The sequence below is a fragment of the Canis lupus genome, chromosome 27, assembly GCF_011100685.1.
Source record: "Canis lupus familiaris isolate Mischka breed German Shepherd chromosome 27, alternate assembly UU_Cfam_GSD_1.0, whole genome shotgun sequence".
Taxonomy (NCBI): Eukaryota; Metazoa; Chordata; class Mammalia; order Carnivora; family Canidae; genus Canis; species Canis lupus.
In genome coordinates this window covers 19,782,736-19,810,452 of record NC_049248.1, presented here as the reverse complement: position 1 = coordinate 19,810,452, position 27,717 = coordinate 19,782,736, and the positions used below count along the sequence as shown (strand labels likewise).

At 34.5% G+C, this 27,717-nt stretch overlaps 1 protein-coding gene and 1 long non-coding RNA gene across 7 annotated transcripts in view; one reads left to right on the top strand and one right to left on the bottom strand.

Moving 5' to 3' along the window:
- SLCO1A2 (solute carrier organic anion transporter family member 1A2) overlaps window positions 1-27,717 on the top strand; it is a 118,675-nt gene that overhangs the window by 71,303 nt on the left and 19,655 nt on the right. For 4 of the 6 annotated variants that reach the window (XM_038576978.1, XM_038576976.1, XM_038576975.1 and 1 more), the window contains 8 exons: window positions 3,027-3,168; window positions 7,577-7,709; window positions 11,408-11,514; window positions 13,590-13,736; window positions 17,012-17,110; window positions 17,733-17,954; window positions 21,178-21,342; window positions 22,314-22,509. In XM_038576978.1, the coding sequence (XP_038432906.1) occupies window positions 3,027-3,168; window positions 7,577-7,709; window positions 11,408-11,514; window positions 13,590-13,736; window positions 17,012-17,110; window positions 17,733-17,954; window positions 21,178-21,342; window positions 22,314-22,509 (1,211 nt within the window). The remainder of the gene's footprint in view (window positions 1-3,026; window positions 3,169-7,576; window positions 7,710-11,407; window positions 11,515-13,589; window positions 13,737-17,011; window positions 17,111-17,732; window positions 17,955-21,177; window positions 21,343-22,313; window positions 22,510-27,717) is intronic. The other 2 variants (XM_038576980.1, XM_038576979.1) reach the window with 1 other exon arrangement.
- LOC119866417 lies at window positions 6,220-22,504 on the bottom strand. The gene is made up of 3 exons (XR_005379922.1): window positions 22,329-22,504; window positions 14,669-14,788; window positions 6,220-6,423 (listed from the first exon to the last, which is right to left on the bottom strand). It is a non-coding gene; the product is annotated as an uncharacterized LOC119866417 (long non-coding RNA).

Below are 27,717 nucleotides of genomic sequence, written 5' to 3'. Positions count from 1 at the left end.
TTGACCCATATTAAGCTTGATATTTAAATTTCCCATGTCTTTTTCACATACATTTCTATTCAGATTTCTCCAAATGAATTGATACAGGCAGCTTAGCTTAGGAACATTTAATCCTGTTACATTTCCTCTTATATTCAGCTTACTTTCAGCTCTGACCACTTCTTCAGGATGTTTTTGAATACTTACTCTGTCATTAATTCAGCAGACTTGTATTGAGTGCTTACTATTCTTGAGGCACTTACTAGACACCAAAGATACAGAGGTAAATAATATATGGATCCTATATTTTGAATTATTCATAGAATAGTGAGGGAGGAGGTTATAGGCATCCAAGCAAATACATAAAATGAATTATGGTCAGAGCTATAATAGAGACAGTACACGGTAAGATGGGAAGGTAACAAGTGAGTAGTCAAGGCTACCTGGAGAGCAGAGAGGCAAGGAAGTTTCCACAATAGAAAGGATGGTAGAGCCGACTTTATTATATATAGAGATAGAGGATATATTTATTTGATGCATACGAGGAAGAAAAGCATTCCAAGAGGAATCCCATCCTATAAAATGCACTGAGATGTAAAATAGCATGGTGAATTAAGAAACTGTAAGTAGAACATTATGTCCAGGGACAAGTAGCAGAAGATGATACTGAGATATAGATGAGACATTGTTTGCCATCTAAAAAGGTAGAGATTTTTTGTTTTAAGAAGTGAAACTGCTTGCTAGTTATACATTTTATTAATTCACTTCACAGATATTTACTAACCTCCAAATTAGTGGTAGAGGCAAGTGGGGAGAAGTATGGACAAGACCAGAGGCAACTAAGGAATGCTGGCAATTGTCTCAGCTACATTGTGTGTCCATTTGAGAGACTTCAGCATATGGGTGATAGGGAAAGTCATTAGTGATATTTTTTTAGGGGGAGCACATATAGCACAAAGAGTAGAGGGTACAAGACAAATCCTGAAAAGGTTGGCCAAAGAGAAGACTGAATAGAGTCTAGCAAGTAGGTAACATACAGGTATGCATGGGGGGAGAGAATTTCAAAAAGAAAAGAGAGATTAGTAGAGTTAGATGAATCAGAGACATCAGGTTAGTTGAGGACTGAGAAGTATCTATTGAACTTAGAAATCAGGAAGTTGTTTTTGACCTTTTATGGAGTCACTTCAGGAGAGGCCAGACAGTAGTAAACTAAAAGGTGAATGGAAGGTTAAAAAGTCTAGGCAATAAACCAAGACTGTTCTTATAAACAGCCTGATGGTAGCTGGAGTAGCAACTATCAGGGGTTGGGAGGAAAAAACAAAGAAACAAACTCTCTCGATGATATAGATATAGATATAGATATAGATATAGATATAGATTGATATATGTCATATACACATACAAAGAAACAAACTATATCTAGATATATATCTATGATATCTATAGATATAAGATATCTTATATATCTATAAGATATTTATGTCATGTATATAAATATAGACATATTTATATAGATATATGTATATCTGAATATATATGTATATAAATATATATAACATAAATATCTTGAAAATATATATAAATTAGTGGGAAGAGAGGCAGGAAAGAGTATGAGGTTGAAAATAGAAGAGAGAATACTAACTGATAAATCAAAATTTCAAATGGGAAGAATGGATTCAAAGTATGGGTGGAGGGATTTTATTGTACTGGAGAAGGGACACCTATCTTTCAAAGGCAGGAGGGAAATTAGAGAGGCAGAGATGGAGGGAAGTTTGAGGGTGACATTCCTGAGATCATTTGCTGGTCATGAAAAGCACCTGACTGGTTTGAAGACTGAGAAATAGAAAAGACTGTGAATAATTTTGAAGAGAATATATAAGGTGCAATATAAATTGTGGGGTTGGTTCAAAATTGGGAATGTAGAAGGTAGTGGGGTAAGGATTTTAGGGATTTGGGTATGCTGGCTAGAATAGACTTAATAGCCTCCCAGGATGGACGTGCATAAGGAAGCATCTTTAAGTGGGACCAAGGAAAAAGCCCTATGGCATAGGGCTGGAAGTCACCATTCAGGATGACCTAAATCTATCCAATCTAATGGGAAAGATTTTGTTGGTTTTGAAGCAGTGTATAATCTACCTGACTATACTATTACCCAGTGCACAACACTCCTTTGCCAAATCCTTTACTGAAATCCAAGTCTGTTTCTTTCTAACTTAATAAACCTATCAAAATTTTTATTTTTCCACTTTTTTTTAGTGAAACCATACTAGCTGTTGGTGATCACAATGGTTCTATTTCTTAAGCTGCCCTTGATTTTTGTTATGGATCACATTAACCTGACTGTCCTCTGAAACTGTATCAGTATACAAGAAATGTGATTCAATACACAGAAATTTATTATATTCATATTTGTTTCTTATAGCAAGTACTTGTTCAGTTTAGAAACATATTTATAATGGTTTAAAATTACTATACTATATTATAATATAAATAAATATATAACACTGCTTTAAATAAATAAACAGAGTGAGCAGCAATCTAATGTTACCTAATTTTATTACTTTGGAGAGACCTTGAGCGAATTTGCTATAGAAATAACATCTGTGTGATGCTTTGTTCTTTTTTTATTATCATATATGTATTCTTTATACTACAGAGAGAATTATAGTGCTGAGGAGCTATTTAAACTATTAGCTATATCTTATTTAGAATTACTATTTCTGTGTATGTACAGGATGTGCCTATAAAATAATCAGACTCTAACCTACAAAATTCAATATTACTAATCAATTCCACTTTGAGTTTTCAAAGAGCTAACATGATTTGACAGACCAGAAGAACAGACCACATTAAAAGTTTCTTCAAATTCAAAAAAATAAAAAATAAAAACAAAACAAAAACAAAAAACAAACAAGTTTCTTCAAATTCAAGGGTTACTGGCATTGGAGACAATCAGTCTTGTGGTAGAAGATATTTTGTCAACAGGTGGCAAATATATGGTAAAAAATAAATTTTTTCTGTGTTTTCTCATATTCCTTTCTTCCTAGATGTTTCTGTTGGCAATAACATGTGCATTTGTATCCAAAACACTCTCTGGATCTTATATGAATTCCATGCTCACACAAATAGAGAGACAATTCAACATCCCTACATCTTTAGTCGGATTTATTAATGGGAGCTTTGAGATTGGTAATGAATTACTACTTCTTTTTATATTGTACTACTTCTTTGTATATTTATCTATATAGCTAGTCTGAATTTTTTTCTCCTTATTTGCAATTTTAGGACATCTAATCTGACAGAATAACACGTTTTCCAAAATGGATGAATAGCCTTGCTAACTTTGGAATATTCTTAAAAACAATTCATTTAAATATTATCCCCCAAATAACACTTAAATATTGCCACATATCCCATCATTGGACTTTTTATGCTAATAGTTTTTTGGCTGTCTAGCATGAGTAGCAGAGTATTTAGAATTTTTGTAATCTATCATTTGATAATTCTTAAGAGCTCTATCTTCCTATTTGGAAGATATATATCATGGAAAACAAAGGAATCTTATTTCCCAAGGAAAACATGAATATTTTTCTTCTCCTGCTATTTCTGGGAGACTAACAATTCTTCTTTCTAAGTGCAGAGGGAAGAAGAAACTGTTTTCCCACCTCCCTGAATTTATTTCAGAAACAGACTTTAGGAAAGAATAAAGTCTATTCTTACTGTCTGATTTTTGTGGAAGACTGGGAAGATTTGAAGACAGGGAAAGAATAAGGAAGAGAAAGGTTTCTCCTGTAAACTATGCTACATAGAAATATGAATGCCATTCTTTCACAGTTTTAGAGTAGCTTCTCCCTCCTCCATGGTGAAAGTTGTCTTTAATATATATACTTAATCAATATCTGGAAGAAAAATTGGGACTGAGGAGACAAAACTGAAACAGGTGATGCTTGATCTTGTCTCCTAGTGTTTAATTCCCTCAGACTCAGCTCTGCACCTCTAGTGTGCTGGATCTGGGTGATGGAGCTAGAAATAACTCTTTGTTTAGCCTTGCCTGGACTCAGCTCACAGTCTAATGGAGGACATCGATGTACAATAGTAATTTTAATAGAAGGTAGTAAATTTGGTGACATAGGCAGATGCAAAGTCCCATAGAAACATACATCAGGGACACAGTCTTACTTAGGGAAGATGTTGAAGGACGGATAAAGAGTTTTCTAGGTGAATAGACAGGGTCTGATGAGTATGAAGGGAATTCCAATAGAAGAAGAAGCATAGGGTGAGGTAGCATAGTAGTGTGTATGTGCGGAGTAACATTCAGCCCAATATTATTGACTTGCAAAGTTTATGTGGGAATTATTAAGATATGAGTCTGGAGAAATAGATAGGGGTGAGAAATGGACTATAGAGAACCTTGCGTGCTTGCTATGGAACTTGCACAAAGCAAAAATTATAAAAGTAAAAAGAAACCTGGTTTTATATGAATAAAGTTATTATCAAAATATTAAAATGACTTTTCATATAGTAATATTTGTGCTTACCAACACACTAAATATAATATCTACACTAATTTTCAAGTAATAAGTAGGATCAATATTTTGAGGTATCTGCAACAATTATATCATATAGAAATATCTGTAACTTCTGTTGGTGACAATCTGTGTCAAAATCATTAAGTACTGTTAATGCCACCATAGTTTGTACCTATTCTCACTATCAAAGAAAATGCTAATATTAATTTTAATTAAAACTCAATGAAAATAAAGATAAAATTTCTTTTCTCATTTAAGTTCATGGAACTCTTGATTTCTATCCATGGATCCTTGAAGGTTTATTTATATACTGCAGGTTAAGATCGCCTATTTAAAATGATAGAGTTATTTTTAAGCAGGGCCATGCTTGTGGCTATGTTGGAGACACATTTGAAGGTGGCCAGCCAACCAGAGAGGATCCTAGCAGGCCAACACAAAAGCACAAGAGAGAGCTACGTGGGTCTAAGTCAAGATTATACTGGTAGAAATACAGAGAAGAGAGTGACATAAAAAATATTTAGGAGTTAATCTTCTGAGAACTTAATGGCAGATTAGTTGTGGTGGATGAGAAAAGTAGATGTCCCCAGGTTTACAGCAATGGAATGGATAGTGGTGCTAAGACAGAGAACAGAGGAAGGAGACAAGATTGTGGTAGCAGCTATGGGTTGATGATATGTTCTGTTTAGGCAAATTATTTGTGGTAGTAGCAGTGAGACCTTTGAGTAATGATGTCTGAGTGGCAGTTATATGAGCTGGAAGCATTGGAGGAACCATCTGGGCTGGAGCTACTGATTGGTGAATAAACAGGTGGTTGTTAAAATTAAAGAACAGAAGAGGTTATTTAGGGAAAGGGTACTGGGTGATAAGTCCAATGGACAAAGGGTGGATACCTGAAGTGTACCAATACTTAAGGAACAAGTGGAAGAAAGGAGCCCACAAAAGTGTTAAGGAATTAAGAGGGAAACAGGAAAGAATGTTATGAGAGATACCAAGGAGTAGAAGTTTCCAAAATAAAAATTTTTCAGCAGTCTCAAAAGCATTAGTATATACAGTTAGAAAATAGGATAGAAAATTATTCCCTGGGTTTATATAATGCAATAATTGATGATCTTGTCCAGAGCACTTTTAGCTAAAGAGTAGATAGAGAAACTAGAAGGTAGAAAGAGAGCAGTGACTTTGGGAAAGAACGGGAAGGGAAGAAGTGGACTCTATGACTATAGGTAATTGTTAGTTTGGAGAGAAACTAGAGAATATCTGTAATTAAAATGCAGCTGAGAGGGAGAGACTTAAAATATATGAGGGATATTTTAATTATTAGAGTAAGTATCTGGAGAAAATGGAAGTGCCCAGGTGGGGTGTTAGACCTTGGATGGTTAGATGGGCACCACTACCTCTGTAATTGAAGGAAGGTGGTAAGGCCATAAGGTGGGAAGCTTGACTGCCCTAAATTTCATGACGAAGTATCAACTATCAAAAGTGAGTGGCAATAGGTGGCTTGAGAATGATGAAAATCTGAAATAATCGCTGAAGGGAAGGAGAGAGGTAATTTATAGATACCAATCAATGTTTTAGTTTGCTTACCTTTCCTCAGGAATTTTTATAGACTGTTCCTCACACCCTTAATAAAATCTTATCTATCCTTTCCTATTCCCTCTCATGGTGATTGTTTTACTAACAGAGAAAGGCAATTTGAAAGATAAGCTTACCCTTATGTGTAGAGAAGTCTCTTCTTTTCTTCTTTCAAAAATGGAAGTGGATTTCAAACGGTGGCTTTTTAGAGATAATACCTTCAGCATGGATGGCTTTGGTGATGGGGATTTTAGAAACCTAGAGAGGCCAGTGTGGTTGTACTTGGTGGGGCACTGTCCATATGAAACAATGTAGGTGCTGACATTTCTTCTACTTACAAGGTAGACTAGAGAGAAATATACAAGGAAAGAAAAGTCTTCAAAATATATACCACCACTTAGAAAATTAACAACTTGAGAGAGAGTTTAAAAATTTTTTATAGTTCTCAAGTTCATCATAGAAGTTTTCCTTACGCATAGTAGGATTAGGGAAAATATTTATTACTGAATTTAAAATGTATGATATAAGAACTTCCTCATGTATTTGGTTCTTTCTTTTTGTTAATTTAAATTCAATTAGCCAAAATATAATACATCATTAGATTCAGATGTTGTTTCCAATAATTTATCAGTTGCGTAAAACACCCAGTGCTCATCATATCAGGTGCCCTCCTTAATACCCATCATCCAATTACCCCCTTCAGTTTGTTTCCCAGTTAAAGAGTCTCTCATGTTTTTTCTCCCTCTCTGATGACATCTCATTCAGTTTTCCCTCCCTTTCCCTATGATCCTTTTTCAGCCCTGTATGCCACTCTTGTCAAGGGCTTGTCCGTTGGAATGGGGCCTCCTCAATTACTTTCTTCATCTTGAAACTTCATCCTAAGATGTGGATAAATATTTCACTGAATTATTTACCCCTCAAAGCAAGTCTTCCTTCTAAGATCCAACTGGAAATGTGGGGACCTACTATTTTTTACTTCTAAGGAGAGAATTAAAAATAAACAAAAATCTCTGGCTTGCTTATATTCACCAACACAAAGTTATATTTAAATCATAAGTTGTACAACATATATGTATCTGAATTTGACTTTGGCTTCCTTTTCAAGCATGAAGCAGGCATGGAAGGAAAGGCCAGAGTTGACATACAGTCTAACACCTACTTTGGCATCCCATTTTTCTAAGGCTACATAATCATACACAGAGTCTTTAACATCTCTCAGAACTATTCCCCAGTCTCTTCTACTGACTTCTCTTCTTCTGCCCTCTTTAAATATTGGTATTCCACAGAGATCTGTTTACATATTTGTCGACATTGTGAAACAAAATTCTTCTTCAAGGCAGGAGTTTTGTCTTATTTATTTATTGTTTCATGTGTCCCTAGTACCAGTCCTAGTATTTGAAATAGTTTTTAAAAACAAATATTAAATAGTAAATGATTGGATGAGGATAAGATATTCATTCTTATTGAAATATTCATTTTTCATCTTAATTTTTTCCTAGGAAATCTTTTGTTGATTATATTTGTGAGTTATTTCGGAACCAAATTACATAGACCTATACTGATTGGTGTTGGATGTGTGGTTATGGGCCTAGGGTGTTTCTTACAATCTCTACCTCATTTCCTCATGGGCCGGTAAGTATTGCATTTCTGATGACTTTTTAGGTTCAACTTTTGACTGCATGAAATTAAACTTGAAATCTCCTTTCTAGGAGCAATACTTCCTAAAAGCATAGAGCACTGCAATGGGAGCCAGAAGATGCAGATCCTGTTCCACCAGTCCGGTGTGCTCTGGGCTCCTCACTTCACTTACATAGTCACATTTTGTCCATCTATGAAATAGATATTTAGGATTTTATGGAGTGGAGTCTGATGAAAAGATTTTTAGCACCTGGCAAAATGTGGGATTATTCTTTTCCGGGTATTATTTAGAGACTTCTAATTATAATGACATTCTGTTTACTTGTATGGAGGTCACTAAAAGGCCAGTCTGGTTGATTTTTATTTTAATTTTTACCAAAGTAATATGTGCACCAACTTGTAAAAGTAAAATTATAGTGGAAAAAAAAGAGTTGTCCCCTGCCCCTTCAACATTGTCCATATTACTGCTTTCCAGGAATAGCCACTTGCAACTCTTTCAGTTCTTTCTTCTATTTGCCTTGATAGTTCTAAGTAAATATTTATACTTTTAGTTGTTAATGTTACATAATCTATATTGATTTCCTGCTATAAAATTATATTCACTATTTCCATGCGTATGACTATGTATCTTTTACTACTGAACCATGCTGCTATTCCTTTCTTATATCATTTTTATTTTCCTTGGATTTAATAATTGTTCCTTTTTTATTTGATTCATTTTCTTTTTATATCTCACTAATCATCACCAAACCCTCCACTGGTAGGGGAACATCTCAAAATACTCATACATATCATAGGCTTCATTTTTGTCTTAGAGATACCTCTATGTCACCATCAATTCTCTGTCTGCATTCTGAACTAGAATCTCCCTTGGCTTGGTGCATGGCTCCTTCCTTGACATTCTCCTTCACTGTTATCCTTGGGAAATAGATTTACCTCTTTTCTCCATTCAGTTAACTTTTATCCTGGATATCATATCTTCTGCTTTCCTTTTTACTCTCATTCCTTTTTGTGGAAAACATGATCTAATAGATTTCTGAAAAAGCGTATAAGGTAAGTAAAAAAATTTAAGACCTTGAATATCTGAAAATAAACAAATAAAATAAAATAAATAATAAATAAAATTTATTTAATTTATTTAAAATTTAATAGTAAGATAAAATTCTGGGCTGGAAATATTTTCCTATGGATTTTGAAGACATCATTCCAAAGTTTTCTAGTTTCCAGTGTTACTATTGAGAATCTTATGCCATTCTAATCCCTGTGACTAGTTTCTTTTCTCTGTGAGCTATTGGGATTTTCTTTTAAACTCTTGAGTCTGGATTCATTGTAACTGTCTTGGTATAAATCCCTTTCTTCCTTTGTGCTAGGTATCTGCAATATGGGCATTTGGAGAAGTTACATGTATTACTTCTTTGATAATACACCCCTCCTTTTTTCTCTTTCTAGAATCTCTATTCATTGAATTCTGTACATCCTGGATTAAGACTATATATTTCTCATCTTTTTCCTCCAATGTTCTATATCCTTGTCTTCTTGTTACTCTTTGGGAGACATCTTTATCTTCCAAAGCTCTGAGTTCATTCAGAGTGAACTTCCTACTTTTGCTATCACATTTTTAATTTTCAAAAACTCTTTTGTTCTTTGAATATATCTTTTTAAGAAACATTTTGTTCATCTTTCAAAAATTCAATGTCTTTTTTCTATCTAAATTTTCTTCATCTATCTTCATTGTCTCTTTTTCCTCTGAGTACACAGTTTTCATTTGTTTTTTTGTCTTTGTCTTTACTGTTACAGGCTTTCTCCATATATCTGGTGGGTTTTTGTTATCTATTCATATTTAAGAGAGAGGAATAACAACAATAAGCTAACTTGAATTTTTTTGTATGTGTATAAGGCTTAATTAAATGGAGGACTTCTTTGTAGAGTGATTGTACAGGAACTGGCTATTTTCAGGTGATTCAGAACTGCCCATAAACTGAGTTACATAAGGCAAGGATTCTCTAATCTGTTTCCTAGGAGGTGGAAACTTGGCTACCAGCATGTGGGAGTGGGAATTGCACTTTTCAGCATGTATATTTCTTTTAACCTAATAATATCTGCAATTTTTAATATGCCTCGGTGTCTATTTAGTTCCCTGAGCCAAAGGCCATATTCAATTGCAATGGCAGAGGATATCTATAAGGACTTAACTGCTCCTTACATATGCTTTAAATAAGTCCTCTTCTGGGACCATGCATATTCTCAGTTTAGAAGTATCTTGTTTCTTGCCTGAAGTCTTTCAGCTATGTATGGCATGTGTTTAGTTGCTCCCCTACAGACACTTAATCAGGATTGTGTTTTTTATATCTATGAATTCAGTGATCACTCTGATTTTCACTTTCAAAATCCTATTAAACTCTCTCTTCTTGGCAAATCTTCCCTTTTCTTTACCCACATGGCATTATGCCTTTTCCTTTCTTATTTTAAAATCCATTTGCTACCATCTTGCTGATGTTTGGGGGAATCAATGGACATGGACTGAGTTATTGGGTTTTTAGTAGGTGATTTAAATGAAAAAGATATTTTAATTCTCAGATATTTCTGAAGGGATAAGAGGTTTCAAGGCAAGGAACTTCTACTGTTCTTCTTCTCCTTTCTTTCCCTATCCTATCTTATCCTATTCTATCCTATTCAAGACAATGTCAAGTAACATTCAGCTATTATTGTCATTTCTTTCTACACTCTGCCAAAGGTATTATTCTTTTTTTTTTTCTGAAGCTTTCATATCTCATGGGATCATGGGTGTGGAGACAGAAGCCTTTATCCACGGTTCACAGTCAAATTCTATGGATATGACTGAGAAGTTATTCAAGGGGGAATGTATTTTAATCATTTTTATTATGTCCTATAACATAGTAATTAGGACTGGTGATATCCAAGCATAACACTCTTTAGCTCATTTGAACCTCAAAAGGGCAAGTTTTCTTTTCGCTTTCTCTTGCATAATAAAAATATGGAAACCAACCCAATGTAATTTCTCAAAGACAGTTGGACATATTTTCATCCATTGTTGCAGCATATAATTTTCTTTCTGAGAAAGGGCATGTGGAGCTTGTGGTAATTTGCCTATGATAAATGGTCACAGTTTATTAACACTTTTGTCTTCATGAGAAAAGAAAAAGTCTTTACATTGTGCTGTCATAATGTTTGATATTTTCCTAAGGTCTTTCATTATGATGGGTACATGTTTTGTTTCTCTGAGGGAGTTAATGAACGTGTGAAGGAATTATTGTTTGGATTCTTGGAAAGTGGGAGACTTGTTGTGTTGTTTTTTTCCCCCCAAAGCCTTTAATTATGTTTTGTTGCATCTATTATTTTTCTTGAGTTTTGTTCCTTATTCCACAGTAATTATTTCCAGGAAATGATCACCTAAAAACCACTTAAGTTTGATGTCAGATGATTTAAAAGGTAGATCATCCACATACAGATAATTGAAAACTAGCTATTAAGGAATTGTACACTGACAGTGAGTGGCAAGTTCTTTTTGATGATACTAATTTATGATGATTAGATGTAAAGATGAAAAGAATTGTCCTTTCCTGGATTTGGAAGTTAGATCTTAAGTGAAGTAGGAGTTAATAATCTGCACAATGCTCATGTTGTCTTCATTGGCTCCTTAACATCTCCATGTTTTCCCTGTGTTCATACAGATATGAATATGAATCTACAGTTTCAGTTTCAGGCAATTTGTCCTCAAACAGTTTCTTGTGTATGGAAAATGGAACCCAGACATTCAGACCAACAGAAGATCCATCAGGTTGTCTACTTCACTGTATTGCTTTCTGTTCAGTGACTTTGTAAATGAACACTTTTTGCTTGGGGCTTTGAATGTTATTAAGTTTGGTTAAGTGTATAAGGTAAATGAACACAAAAAAATTTTTTTCCAGAGATTTTGGAGGAGATCATGGAGGGAAATAGAAATGGCTTATAATTTAAGTGTTATTCCTCTTATATTTGAATATACTTAATAAGATTGCCTTATCTATTCTTTGAAATGGTTGTTTAAAAATAAGTCAAAGACATCCATCCAAGGACCACTTAGAGTTACCTCCACAGGAAAACACTTAGAAAGAGAGATTTATGCTGATGATTTGTAAATAAGATATAAATAGAAAGCAAAATATTTGTGTTATAACACTGATCTTCTATAGCAGAGAAAGCAGGAAAGTATGCTGTAACTCTGGTTTACTCTATTCTCTTTCTGCTGAATTAGGAACTGGTCTTTCTGCCTTACTTCTTCCTCTTTACCAGAGACACTAATTTATAGTCTGACACAATAGTAGTGCTTCTTTTGGCTTCCTGCAGTCCCGGCACCAACATGACAGCTTTTGGTCCTTCATATGCTTAAGGGACCTATATAATCTTCTAGTGATGTTTAGTCTGGAAGTGACCCATTGATTTACCTAAGGCCAGAACTTCTCTTCCTCTGAGGGGGACATTTTTATGCTGAATTCGTATCAGTGGGAGTTACACCAGTCCCCAAGGCTAGGAATTTCACTGCTGGCATTGAATCAGAGGAAATCATCAGTTTCAAGGAGTGTAAGAATAGCTGTCTCAGAAACTTTAAGCCAAAGCAACTTCCTGGGGAAACAAACAACCAAAAAAAACCCAGTGACATCAATGGTGACCTATATTTTCTTCTTGAGCTGACTTTTTCCAAAGACTGACCTAGGTTTTATTTTCTATTTTTCTGTTTAATCTGCACTGTAGTAGATAAATCAAAACTTTCCCAGTCTAGTGAATCTCCTGGATAGTATATTAATTCTTTGATCTCTTGACATTTTAAAGTTTGTTCTGGAATAGGCCTAGAAATTGCCTATGATCTCTTGACACAAATCGCTGTGCTCACCATAGGTAGCACCATAGAAAAAAAAATGAATACCCAGAAATGGACATTATGATTTTCTAGATGGTAATGACTGAGAGGTAGACCTCATAAGATATTCTAGGCCCAGTTGTGCTCAGGAACCTCATATTTGTGGGTACCTGGCAAGACTATGGAGATGAAAATAAGTTGTCACTCACTTTCCTGAAAGCATAACTCCAGAGTGTCTTCCTGGATTGATAGCTATTTAGGCTTAGAACAGAATTGGCTGCTTTCAGACATCAGCCTATTTTTCACCCTGTCAATTTCCTTTGGCCTAGTCTTTTTTATTCTACTTAGCAGTGCTGCTCCAAGGATTGGGGTGGATTTCTCTGTTAAAAATTATTTGGTGGTTATAGTATACAGTAGGTTCTATGGAGAAAATATGGTTACTACCTAGTTAAATATTTTTATTTTCTATAAAGTGATTAGAGCTATAGAGAATTCAAACATCTTCAGTGAGATTCTTATTTTAATATTACATTATCAATTCTAAGAAGAGATATTTATGTTTGTTTGTTTTTTCTCCTCCCTAAATAAGTATAAAAGTGGGATATCTCTCATAGCAGATAGCTGGGTCCAGTAGTTGCTGGTAAACTATCTCTCTGGAGGGAAAAAGTTATGGTTTTAGTGTTTGTCAATTTCTGTAGTGTAAATACTGCCGTCAAACTACCAATGTGTTGCCATTAAGCACTAAATTGAAAAGAGATGTGTATACTGAGCATCTATCCCAACCCAGTATATAAGTAGCTCCAGCATACCACTTATATTTGGCCATATCTAAGTACTCTGTCAGAAAATACAAATGGGATGTCTCAATGATTTATTGCTAACATAGTAGTATAAATCATTGACACACACCATGCCACATAAGAACTGTGAAATGTGTACAAAAAATCTAGAATTAAGTATTACTGATACTTTACTACCAAACCACTAATACAATATCTTTTTTTCTTTTAATACAGAGTGTGTGAAAGAAGTTAAGTCATTAATGTGGATATATGTACTAGTAGGAAATATTATACGTGGAATTGGTGAAACTCCCATCATGCCTTTGGGGATTTCCTACATAGAAGATTTTGCCAAATCTGAAAACTCTCCTTTATATATTGGTGAGTTTGAAAATATGCTTTAGCCTCTTTTCAGGAAAGAAAGTTCCCTAAGGATGGATATCAATTATTTGGACTCAATGTTTTCTAGAATGATGAGCAGAGTACCTTGGCACAGATGGCCATCAATAAAAGTTTACTGAATTGAGCTAAATCCAAATAAGCCACTTTGCTAACTCTGCATTTTGCTATTAAAGATACCACTAATATAGCACCCCCAGTTCTCTTTGAGTCATCCATTTCTTTGGCACCACTCTATGTCAAGTCTATTAAATGATTTACCAATGTTTTCTTTAAACTGTCCCTTATATTCAAAATCTTTCTCATCATTCTCATTACTTCTATTTTTGTTCATATCTTTATTACTTCATCTGTAGATTATTATAACATCTTCATTGGTCATAATATTACTAGCATTTTCTTTCAATTTCTTATAAACATTCTTGCAGTATAATTTTTCTCAAACATTGTATTAATCATGTCCTCTCTACCATACCAATAAAACATACTAGCTCTTTCTTTACTAAATCTGGTCTCTCCACTTATTACTCAATCTATATAGTTTCTTCATAATCTCTCCATGATAGTCAAGCTTTTCCAGATTCTTCACTAGTATCTGGTTTGTACTTTATGTTTCTTGAAATTTCCTTTTCTAAAATCCATCACTGTCACATCCCACAATAACTAACTTCAGATTCACCTTCTTATGCTATCTTCCAATCTCCTAAGCATTCTTAATTTATTATGAATAACTTATTTATATTCTTTAGTTGTTCCATCTTTTGTTATTTATAAGCATATAACTTTTAGTTCAGGACATTTTGCTATTAATGTAGATATATCTTTTAAGAACCAGAAATGTCAAAGAGAGTGAAAGAAGATCTGAATACAGTTACACATAATCATGATAGGTCAAAATGTTTAGAGATTCTTACCCCATGTAACCTTTGGCACTTTTGATGACTCAGACTTTGCAATAAGCCTTTTTGGTGTTTTCCTTTTTGGTCCTTTCAAATCCTTTCACATATTTATCTTGAAAGAATACAAATGTTTGCCTGAAATAAGTCAGTGAACATCTTGTTATAATCTGTATTTCTTTATTCAATATATACTAGGGTATATAAAATATGGAAATAACAATGTTAATCTCTTTACATACCAAGAGAAATAAGACAGCCCATGTAAGGTTTAGTATATAAATAGCTACATAATGCCCGAGCCCCTCTGAGCTGCTCGTGGAGGTTCCTCAAACAGTTAAAAATATACCTGCCCTATGACCCAGCAATTGCACTGTTGGGGATTTACCCCAAAGATACAGATGCAGTGAAACGCCGGGACACCTGCACCCCGATGTTTATAGCAGCAATGGCCACGATAGCCAAACTGTGGAAGGAGCCTCGGTGTCCATCGAAAGATGAATGGATAAAGAAGATGTGGTTTATGTATACAATGGAATATTACTCAGCTATTAGAAATGACAAATACCCACCATTTGCTTCAACGTGGATGGAACTGGAGGGTATTATGCTGAGTGAAGTAAGTCAGTCGGAGAAGGACAAACATTATATGTTCTCATTCATTTGGGGAATATAAATAGTAGTGAAAGGGAATATAAGGGAAGGGAGAAGAAATGTGTGGGAAATATCAGAAAGGGAGACAGAACGTAAAGACTGCTAACTCTGGGAAACGAACTAGGGGTGGTAGAAGGGGAGGAGGGCAGGGGGTGGGAGTGAATGGGTGACGGGCACTGGGGGTTATTCTGTATGTTAGTAAATTGAACACCAATAAAAAATAAATTAAAAAAAATAAATAAAAAATTAAAAAAAGTAAATAAATAAATAGCTACATAATTATAAATGAACCAAATTTGATAAATACTTGTTTGTAATTAAATTTGAAAAGAATTAGACTTAAAAAATGAAATAAATAAATGTAAATGTGTATATAATTAAATAACTATAAATCAATAACCTATACAATGAAAGAAAATAGTTCCATGTATGGCTTTGAAGTTTGGGAGAGAACATAAAACCTAGAAGTGAATTTTGAGAATCACATATAGAGAAAAAAATGAAATTAAAAGGGTGAAAGGAGTTTGCGAGGGGAAGCTACGTATATAGTGAGAGATCTTAGGTTAAAATACTAGGGAATACTTTTAGTTATTGAGTAGAATTGGAAGAAGAAAAGTCAAAGGAGTAGTCACAATAAATGCATAATTTTGTGAAAGTATTAGAAGAAAATGTCAAAAGAAGAGCTAGCCCGCAATTTCAAAAAACATAGAATTAGGAGAATGGAGGCTGGAAAAGGACACCAATTAAGTGGCAAAAAGAATACTGGTGTTACTTGCAAATGGTTTGAGAAGAATTGGATAGATTTGAGTAGATTCAGGAAGTAGTGAGGGTGTAAATGCAGAGTGGAGGGAAAGGAAAGAAAGCAGGGGTAGATGAGAGATATTGTGATCAGTGATTAGGGGAGACTGAACAAGCACAAGAAAAGGCAAATTAGTAAGATCTCAGAGAAGATAGAAAGGGTTGAGGTCAAGAAGTCAGGTGTGTGTGTGGGTGGTGGCTAGCCTATGAAACTGTAGAATACATATTTTGAAGTAAGGAGGAACTAGCTGAAGGAGCTCATGTCTGGGTTTTCAGCAGCGGGGACGGCTCACTTCCAATTCACAGTTGTAGATAAGCCACGAGCTCACTGATAATGAAATTCCAGATGAGTAAGAAGTTGTGAGGGCAGAGGGGATTGATGAGTATGGAAGACAAGAATGTGGAGGATAAGAAAGGAGATCATAATGAAGGAAGACAAGTATCAGTAACAGTGAGGACTAAGCCAGAGGAGGTTTTGAGTCAGAGATGTGGGAGTGAAGGCTTTCTGAGGAATGTGCTATGGGAAATTTATCATAACATAGTGTTGCTTTAGAACTCCTCCAAAAATGTGCCTATGGAAAACAGCAGAAGAATCTTGCTCTGTGTTGTAGTTTTGTCAACAGCATGATCCCTGCCTATGCTGCTACAGCAGATTTTACCTCTGATTCATCATACAAGAGAATTTGAAGGCCCAGAGAAACTGGTTTTATATTTTGAGGTTCTTTTTCCACGTTAACAGAAACAAACTTGCTACTTATATGTATGTCAGCTTAATTTTCTTACAAATTGAAAATTTAAGGCAAACAGATCTGAGGCAAAAACAATGCAGTCTTCAGACTCTTCTGGAATTAGGACACTTTATGTGGGTATATAACTATACTATAACTTTATATCTTCATTTATTTTTAGGGTTTGTAGAAACAGGAGCTATCATTGGTCCTTTGATTGGACTTCTGTTAGCGTCATTCTGTGCAAATGTTTATGTTGATACTGGATCTGTGAACACAGGTAATTCAATAAAATTTATTTACAGTGTCTAGAATACACAAAGTACTTTCATTTATGTTACCACAATTAGTTCTTGCCTTTTTGCCCTTCAGTGGATAGGCTAATTCCAGTTTTCAGGTGTACAAACTGAAGTAAAGAAGTTTAGATAATTTTTCAAATATTTCACACCAGTGAGCAGGAAAACAAGTTAAAATTCTGATCTTTTGACTCAAAATCCAGTGCTCTTTCTTTTTCCTTTTTTTCTTAAGATTTTATTTATTTATTCACGAGAGACACAGGCAGAGGGAGAAGCAGGCTCCATGCAGGGAGCCTGACGTGGGACTCGATTCCGGGTCTCCAGGATCACACCCTGGGCTGAAAGAGGCACTAAACCTCTGAGCCACCCTGGCTGCCCAATAAATATCTATTTATAAATTCCTTACAAGATAGGACAGATAACCAAAATAATTTATTGGTAGGCGATATTGTAATATCACATATTGTCAGGCAAATTTTATGAATGTCTAAATTGTATATAAATTTTGTACTTGGATAAAACCTGAGAACTGTAATGTTAATAATTTTCTATAGTTAATGCAGGAAATAGTGGCAAGCTAATAAAAATGTGTATATTTCTTTACAGATGATCTGACCATAACTCCCACTGATACTCGTTGGGTTGGTGCATGGTGGTTTGGCTTTTTGATTTGTGCAGGAGTGAATGTGCTCACTGCCATTCCTTTTTTCTTTTTGCCCAAAACGCTTCCAAAGGAAGGACTAAAGAATAATGCAGACATCATTAAAAATGACAAAGAAGAGAAACAAAGAGAAGCGGTCAAGAAGGAAAAGGATGGAATCACTAAAGGCAAATATAAAAATTCTAAATGCTATATAATTTGCCTTTTGTTTTTTACAGATATGTCTATATTTTAGTTAACACTATATCGTGCTAGGGTGCATTAAGACAGTCAGTAGTCAATAATGTCAGTAGTCCGTAGTGCCTAGCCTGAGTCTTCCTGTGCTACCATTGAAATAAGTGATACAATAGCCAAACTGTGGAAGGAGCCTCTGTGTCTATCGAAAGATGAATGGATAAAGAAGATGTGGTTTATGTATACAATGGAATATTCCTCAGCCATTAGAAACGAGAAATACCCACCATTTGCTTAGATGTGGATGGAACTGGAGGGTATCATGCTGAGTGAAATAAGTCAATCAGAAAAAGACAAACATTATATGGTCTCATTCATTTGGGGAATATAAAAATTAGTGAAAGGGAATAAAGGGAAAGGAGAGAAAATGAGTGAAAATATCAGTGAGGGTGACAAAACATGAGAGACACCCAAATCTGGGAAACAAGGGGTAGTGGAAGGGGAGGTGGGCGGGGGATTGAGGTGACTGGGTGATGGGCACCGAGGGGGCCACTTGACGGGATGAGCACTGGGTGTTAGGCTATACATTGGCAAATTGAAATCCAATAAAAAATTTAAAAAAATAAACCCAAACATAAAGAAAATAAATAAATAAATAAATAAATAAATAAATAAATAAATAAATAAATAAATATTTAATGCAATGCCTATCAAAAAAAAAGAAAATAAGTGATATAATTTGGAAGCCAAATTATCTGTGATCAATGTGTATATAAAGTTTTATGTCAATTCAGACACTAAATAAATAAATTCCCCTTTGCCTTAAAAAAAATCTGTTTTATAGAGAACATAAATCTAATTTTAAAAAACCCAAACCGAGAACAAAAGGAGGAAAAATATACACTATTTCAAATAAATGTATAGTTCTGAAACAAACAAAAAAATGTTAGCTTAACTGTGAGCTTCCTGGAAGTTAAGCTAGAAAAAGAAAACATGATAGGTCACATAAATCTCTATATTTGATAGAGAGAAGAATAATAATTCTTTTTTAAAGAATAATAATTCTTTTTTAAGAATAATAATTCTTAAAGAGAAAATGTTCTCCAAGTAACACATTGTTAAAAAAGGAAAAAAGAAAAATTCATCATATGATGTATAATGCAGGCAATATTGAATCACACAGTAGTTTCCCAGCAAGTGCAAATGAATATTTTCTAGAACAAGGCTGTTTTTTTTTTTTCTTTTGGATACACCTTCAGTAAAAGCTAAAAGAATAATTTACAGAAAGTGTTTATGTACTAAGCTAAGATAGTCTATTTAATGTTCAAGAACACTGATTCTCAAACTTGGCCATATATTGGAGTTACCTGGGAAATTTAAAAAATTACCAATGCCCAGAAACTCTGGAGTATTCGCAGGAGGTCTGATTTAATTAATATGAGGTATGGCCTGGTCTTTGGAATTCTTAAAGAGTATTCATTTACTAGGTGAAGAGGGTTTCAGTCTCCTTATCTGTAAAATGAGGAAATAATAGTAGTAATTATTACAGAGTTGTTATGTGAGGATAAAAGGAGTTCCGGCACATATTAACTATTAGTACTGCTATTGGTATTGCTGTTATTATTGTTGATATTGATACTTCTACCATTGTTCATAAATTATAATACCAGTTTGCACAGAATTTTTATAGTGGTTGAAGTGGATGTGTACACATTCACTTAAACTACTATTAAATATAATAATTCTCAGATCATTAGAAGCTAATTCAGAACCTTTAAAATTCTCAGTAGTTGTGATTATAGTAACAATTCTTTTTGAAAGGTTGATATGGACTTATAGAAGATTTTAACATATAATATTGTTTGTGATCTGCAAGATCAATTTTCAAGACTAGGAAAGAGCAGAGCTTAGTATGAGACATACAAAAAAGAGATTTGAATTACTGAGACTCATCTACTAGAACAGAGATGTCAACAAACATGGACAACCTGAAAAGATCCAAAGTGGTCTAAACAACTTTCTTCCTGCCATGTACTTTATTTGTAAATATGAATTCTATAGCTAAAATAGGTTTCTTTGCATTAAGCTATGCTTCTTTCTCTCTCAATTTGTTTATTTATGATTCTTTGGATTTTAGGCAGTTTATTGAGCAAAAAGTACAAATAAGTAAGGAAATCAAGACAAAAAATGTGAAGATAGGAAAAATGAAAAGTAATTATAAATGAGACTTTGACCCCAAAACGGCAGCAGGGTGACCTGGAACATTTGCAAGAGATGGGACACAAATTTGGCTCTGAGCTGTGTCAGTCCACATCAACAGAGGAAAGTTTGCATTATATAATTTACGTAGCCTTTAGTATGTACCAAAAAAATCAAGATCTCAGAGAGTAGAACCTGGGGTTTCATTGTGTATCTAGTGTGAACCATTGACAGGACCTAAACTATTGTTCTGAAGAAGTAAAAAATACCCAGTACTTGAGAAAGTTATATACCATGAATTCCCACATATATCTTCATTCATTTTATTTATTTATTTTTTTTAATATTTTTTTAATTTATTTATGATAGTCACAGAGAGAGAGAGAGAGAGAGAGAGAGAGAGAGAGAGAAAGGCAGAGACACAGGCAGAGGGAGAAGCAGGCTCCATGCATTGGGAGCCTGATGTGGGATTCGATCCTGGGTCTCCAGGATCGCACCCTGGGCCAAAGGCAGGCGCCAAACCGCTGCACCACCCAGGGATCCCTATATCTTCATTTTAAATGGTCAAGAATGATAATAACAATATTTGAGTGTGAACTTTATCAAGTAGATCTCCTTCTAAACTTTAAAAAACAGAACAAGCATCTTTCATTCTATTTGATCTCTAGAGAAGAGAGGATATTAATGGAAGGAAAAAGAGAAGGAACAAAAGGAACTGGTGTGAATACAGACAATATTTTGGTCATGTTATCATTTTTCCTTAAAACACAATAACAACTTAGTGATGGTAAGACTATTGTGCTCTGCTCCCTATCCAGTCAGCTGTATTACTGGCTTGCAGAAGGTACAAAAACGGTATAACTAGCTTTCAAGAGGTAACACAGCAAAGCAAAGCAAAAACCAGTGTGTGTAGGATAAACAGAAAAAATATAATTTGCAGGGGAGGTTGATGTTTTAGAAAAAGTTGATCTTAAAATGCAAAGCCAAGCTAGTTTAACACACACTTTTTCATTTCAGATTTTTTACCGTTCATGAAAAGTCTTTTATGCAACCCAATTTACATGCTTTTCATACTAATAAGCATTGTACAGTTCAATGCATTTGTTAATATGTTCACCTTCATGCCTAAGTATTTGGAACAACAATATGGAAAATCAGCTTCAGAGGCAATCTTTCTAATTGGTATGTTTATTCTTCTCTGTATCAGTAGTCCACTTTTTTTTTTTAAACCATGAAATGATGAACAGTGTGATGATGGGTCTAGGAAGTTCTTAAATTGAAATATGTGGAGATGTTTCTGTCTCTGGTACATTTCCGCCTTCCATTCTCCAGGGAAATCAACAAAGGGTAGGGAAGGAAAGAGGCCAGGAGATCCTGGCTTTTTTTTCTCTTCTGCTCTCTCTCTCTACTCAAAATATTTGTGGAAATCTTGAGGAATGTAAAAATTAGAGATAATTTTCAGATAGGCAACCATTAATGTAAAAAGGGAAACAAGGATAACTCATTAGTAGGAGTCTGAGTTTACTCATTTAACTCCAGTTTACAAATTCAAGGTCTCTCCTAAGTTCCTTGGGCCCCCTGGTGGTTTGAGGTGTCTTTGCAGCCCAAGCATTCTGATTTTCCTGTGAACACATTTACTACAGAGGTGCTCTTCCTCCTTGGGTTTCTATTGAGATCTTTTTACGGCTTTGAAAAGTGAATATCCCAGACTGTCTGCAACCACATCACTTAGAATGCTTGTTGAAAGTTCAGATACCTGATACTCATTTCAGAATTCTTAATAACTAGAGTGGGTATAAACAACTGCAAAATTATATTAATCACAAACTACTGGTCAACTTTGACTTGTCACTCCTACCTGAACAATTAGAAAAAGATACAGATCACAAATCTCTGCATACAAGAAATATACGACCTACTACAACTAATTAAATGAAGGATAGTGATAACAGTCTTCAAAATATACTAGACATTGAGAGGCATTTAAAAATCTCTCTGTAGTAATATATAACTCAGCAGAGATAAAATTCACCTTTCTTCACTGTGCGTTAGACCTAAATGATTTCTTATGTAAGACATATTAAATAAAGTTAAGATCATATTTGTTCTTTTGCTAAATCACCTTGTAAACAACATTTCATTTATATCTCTAGGTATTTATAACTTACCTCCAATATGCATTGGATATATAGCTGGTGGTTTAATTATGAAGAAGTTCAAGATTACTGTCAAACAAGCTGCCCACATAGGATGCTGGTTATCTTTAATTGAATATCTTCTCCATTTTTTGTGTTTTCTCATGATCTGTGATAATACTTCAGTTGCTGGCATAACCACCACTTATAAAGGGTATGTTGTTTCCTAATGAATGTCATACATTTAGAACAGTTAATAACATATCTTATTCAAAGGTTACCCATGACCAGATCATTTGCTAATTGGAATTAATAACAACAATCCATGGTCTTTCTTTATCTTTCCTCCATCTGTCAGTTATAAGCCTATCCCTACCAGCTCTAGGCTTATTAAAGAGATTCGGAACATATCATAGGGTTAGTGAGTTTATGACTGCACGTGTGTGTGTGTGTGTGTGTGTGTGTGTTTGTCTTTGTAATATCCTAGTGGATATTAAAGTGGACATCAAAGAAACTACTGATAGTTTTAGGTTGTATTGGGATATGTTATCCATATATTTTGGACTCTCATAAATGGGTGAAATTAATTAACTATATAGTCTCAATCATCTTTATATGTTTCCACAATGGGCCTAAGTCCAGCATAACTGAATCCTAACACATAATATGTTAATTCACATGTAAATTCATACATTTCATTTGTCTAGTTAGGTCTCTATCATTGAATAGTTTTAGATTTGTATTTGAGGGTTATCTGAATTTATAGAAAGATTATGCATAGGGATCCCTGGGTGGCACAGCGGTTTGGCGCCTGCCTTTGGCCCAGGGCGCGATCCTGGAGACCTGGGATCGAGTCCCACGTCGGGCTCCTGGTGCATGGAGCCTGCATGGAGCCTGCTTCTCCTTCTGCCTATGTCTCTGCCTCTCTCTCTCTCTGTGTGTGACTATTATAAATAAATAAAAATTAAAAAAAAAAAAGATTATGCATAGTAACATTTTCTCATGACTTGATAATACACATCCTAACAGATGTGAGGTGATATCTCATTGTGGCTTTGATTTTTATTTCTCTGATCGGTGAAATTGAGAAATTTTTAATTTACTTATTGGCCATTTGTATGTCTTCTTTGGAAAATTATCTATTTAGTTCCTCTGCCCATTTTAACACTTGATCTTAGCCAAAAGGCTGAGAAATTATCCTCTGCCCATTTAAAAATCAGATTGTTTTTTTGTTATTGAGTTTTATTCATTTTTTATTTATTTTGGATATTAATTCCTTATCATATATATGATTTGTAGATATTTGCTCCCATCCCATAGGACACCCCATAGGGTGTCTTTTCATTTTGTTCATGGTTTCCATTGCTGTCCAGAAGCTTTTTAGTTCATGTAGTTCCATTTGTTTATGTTTGCTTTTGTTATTTGTGATTTTTGGTGTCCAATTCAAAAATTCCTTGCCAAGACTAATGTCAAGGAACTCACCCACTATATTTTCTTCTAGGAATTTTGTGGTTTCAGGTCTTTTTTTTTTTTAAGATTTATTTATTTATTTATGATAGACATAGAGAGGCAGAGACACAGGCAGACGGAGAAGCAGGCTCCACACCGGGAACCTGATGTGGGACTCAATCTCACGACTACAGAATTGCGCCTTGGACCAAAGGCAGGCGCTAAACCGCTGAGCCACCCAGGGATCCTGTGGTTTCAGGTCTTAAATTTAAGTCTTTAATCCATCTGACTTTATTTTTTGTGTAAGATGTAAGATAGGAGTCTAGTTTCATTCTTTTGCATGTGGCTGTCCAATTTCCCAACACCATTTATGAAAAGAGTATCCTTTCCCCACAGTAAATTCTTAGCTGGCTTATTGTAAATTAATTCACCATACATGCATGGTTTATCTGGGTTCTCTATTCTCTTCCATAATCTTGGTGACTCTTTTTTATGCTAATACTATACTGTTTTGATTACTATTGTTTTGTAAAATAGTTTGAAATCAGGAAGAGTGATACCTCCTGCTTTGCTCTTAAGATTGCTTTGCTATTTTTTTGTGGTTCCATGCACATTTTAGACTTGTTTTTCTACGTCTATGAAAAATGCCATTGGAATCTGTTTAGCAATTTCAATAAATCTGTAGATTGCCTTGGGTACCAAGGAAATTTTAGCAATATTAATTCTTCCAATCCTTGAGCATGCAATATCTTTCTATTTATTTGTGTCCTCTTCAATTTCTTTCACCAATATCTTACAGTTTTCAGTGTATATATTTGCACATCCTTGGCTAAATTTATTTATTTTTATTCTTTTGATGCAATTATCAGAAATTTCTCTTCTAATAGTTTGTTGTTAGTGTGTAGAAACAGAATTGATTTTTGTATACTGATTTTCTATCCTGCAACTTTACTGGATTATAATTCTAACCATTTTTTGTAGAGTCTTTAGGTTTTCTATACATATTTATGTCACCTAAAAATAGAGGTAATTTCACTTCTTCATTTCTGCTTCAAATGCCTTTTATTTTTTTGTCTTGCCTAATAGCTCTGGCTAGGACTTCTTGAATAAAAGTGGATAGAGTAGATATTCTTATGCTTTCCTGATCTTAGAGGAAAGTTTCTCAGCATTGAGAATGATGTTAGCTGTGGGCTTGTCATAAATGTCCTTTTTATATGTTGTTACATTTCTTCTGTATCTAATTTGTTGAGAGTTTCTTTTTTATCATGAATAGATGTTGAATTTTGTCAAATGCCTTTTTGCATTGATTGAGATGATCATATGATTTTTATCCTTCAATTTGTTAATGGGATGTATCACATTGATTGGTTTGTATATATAGAAATGTCCTTGTGTCCCTGGAATAATCCCACTTGATCTTGACATGTGATCTTTTTGAATTCATTTCACCAGTATTTCTTTTTTTGGAAGATTTTATTTATTTATTCACGAAAGACACAGAGAAAGAGGCAGAGACATAGGCAGAGGGAGAAGCAGGCTTTTAGCAGGGACCCCAGTGCGGGACTTGATCCCCAGACCGGGATCATGCCCTGAGCTGAAGGCAGGTGCTCGTTGGCTGAGCTACCCAAGCATCCCATTTGCCAGTATTTCGTTGATAATTTTTGTGTCTATATCCATCAGGGATTTGTCCTGTGGTTTTCTTTTCTTGTAGTTTTCTCATCCGACTTTGGTCAGATTATACTGATGTATAATTCTGGCCTCACAAATGAGTTTGGGGATGTTTCCTCCTTCAATTCTTTGGAAGACTTTAGAAGGATTAGTGATAATTCTTCTTTAAATGTTTGATAGAATTTACTAAGGAAACCATCTGATGCTGGGCTGTTCTTAGTTGGGACATTTGTAATTTTGATGCTCTCCTTACCAGTAATTGATCTGTTCAGATTTTCTATTTCTTCATGTTTTTAGAAATTTATCCATTTTTCTAAGTTGTCCAATTTATTCGGTGTATAATTTATAGTTTTGTCTTATGATCCTTCACATTTATGTGGTGTTGGTTGTAATATTTTCTCTTTAAATTATAATTTTATTTATTTAGGTTGTCTCTCTTTTTGTTTTTCTATTCCTTGATGTGTAAAGTTAGGTTTTTACTTGAGATTTTTTTTTTTAATGTATGTGTTCATTGCTATAAACTTTCTTCCTAGAAATTCTTTTGCTGTATCTTATAAATTTTGATATGTTGTGGTTACATTTTTGTTTGTGTCAAAATATTTTTTTATTCCCTTTTGATCCTTTTGATTTCTTCTATGATCCAGTGGTCATTTAGGAGTGTGTTGTTTAAATTCCATATATTTGTGAACTTTCCAAATTTCCTCCTGTTAATTGATTTCTATTTTCATATCACTGTGGTCAGAAAAAATACTTAATGTAATTCCTATCTTCTTGAATTTCTTGAGAATGGTTTTGTGGCTTAACACATGATATATCCTAGAAATGTTTTCTGTACTTTTAAAAAGAATATATATTCTGCTGCTATTGGATGGAATATGTTGCATTTGTATATGTCTTTTAGGTTGGTCTACAGTCTCGTTCAAGTCTGCTATTTCCTTATTAATTCTCTGTCTAGATTATCTATCCATTGTTGATAGTGGAGTATTAAAGTCTTTATTATTGTATTGCTGTTTATTTCTCCTTTTAGTTATTTGTTTTATATATTTAGGTACTTCAATTTTGGGTGCATAAATATTTACAACTGTTGTATCTTCTTGATGAATGCATTTCCTTTGTGATTTGACAACTTTCTCTGGTGTATACTTTGACAAATTTAGCACAATATTTCGTATACTACTATAGCTCTTTCCTTTGTTTGAGGCTTACATTAAAATATATTTATAGCATCCTATTTTATGTTACCATCTTGACTTTGATAGCATATGGAAATTATTTTGTACTTCTCCTCCCCTGTATCTTAGGTTAATGTTAAAATTTACATTTGTTTACACTGTGTATCCAATATGTTACTGTAATTATGGTTATTTATAATACATTTGTTTTTCAGCTTTAAACTAGAGCTTTATACATTCACATGTTTTTGTGATGTTAATTACCATCCTTTTATTTCAGCTTCAAGAATTTCCTCTAGCATTTTTTGTAATTCAGGTTTAGTAATGATGTACTTCCTCAGTTTTTGTTTGTTTGGGGAAATCTTTGTTTCTTTCATTTCTAAAGGACAGCTTTACCAGGTATAGTATTCTTGATTGAGAGGGGTTTTTTTTTTCTTCCTATATGTTGAATATATTATCCCACTCTCTCCTGACCTGCAAAGTTTTTGTTGAGAAATCTGCTTATAGTCTTATGCAAATACCCTTAAAGTGACAAATCATTTTTGTCTTGTTGATTTCAAAATTTTCTCTTCATCTTTTACTTTTGTCAGTTTAATTATTATGTGTTTTGGTATACTTTCTTTTTGGATTCAACCTATTTGGGATTCTTGGCTGTGTTGCACATTCAAATGGGACTACTGGGTGGGCTTTCTGATTGGGAAGGGCTTCTGGCTGTGCTCCACAGTCAGAAGGGACCACTAGTAGGTTGTAGACTATATTCCCTGTCAGGATGATGCCACTGGTCAGGGATATAGGTTGGGCTCACAATTGTTCCTGATCAGCTAAGGTCTCATGCTGTGCTCTATGATCAGGAAGGGTGACAAGCTGTGCCTTGAAGTTAGGTGGGGCCACAGGGCGAGCTTCACAAGGGAGTTACTGGGCTTTACTGTTGAACAAGGTTGCCAACCACGCTCTCTGGAGGAGAGAGGCCTCTAATATCCCAGAGCTAGGTGGTGCTAGAAACTGCATTCTCTGCTTGAGCAGGATCACGGTCCAAATTCTCTCATCAGGTAAGGCTGCAACCTCTGCTCCATGATTGGGCATAGTCACTGACTAGGTTCCCTGCCTAAATAAGGCTTCAGGCTGTATTCAGC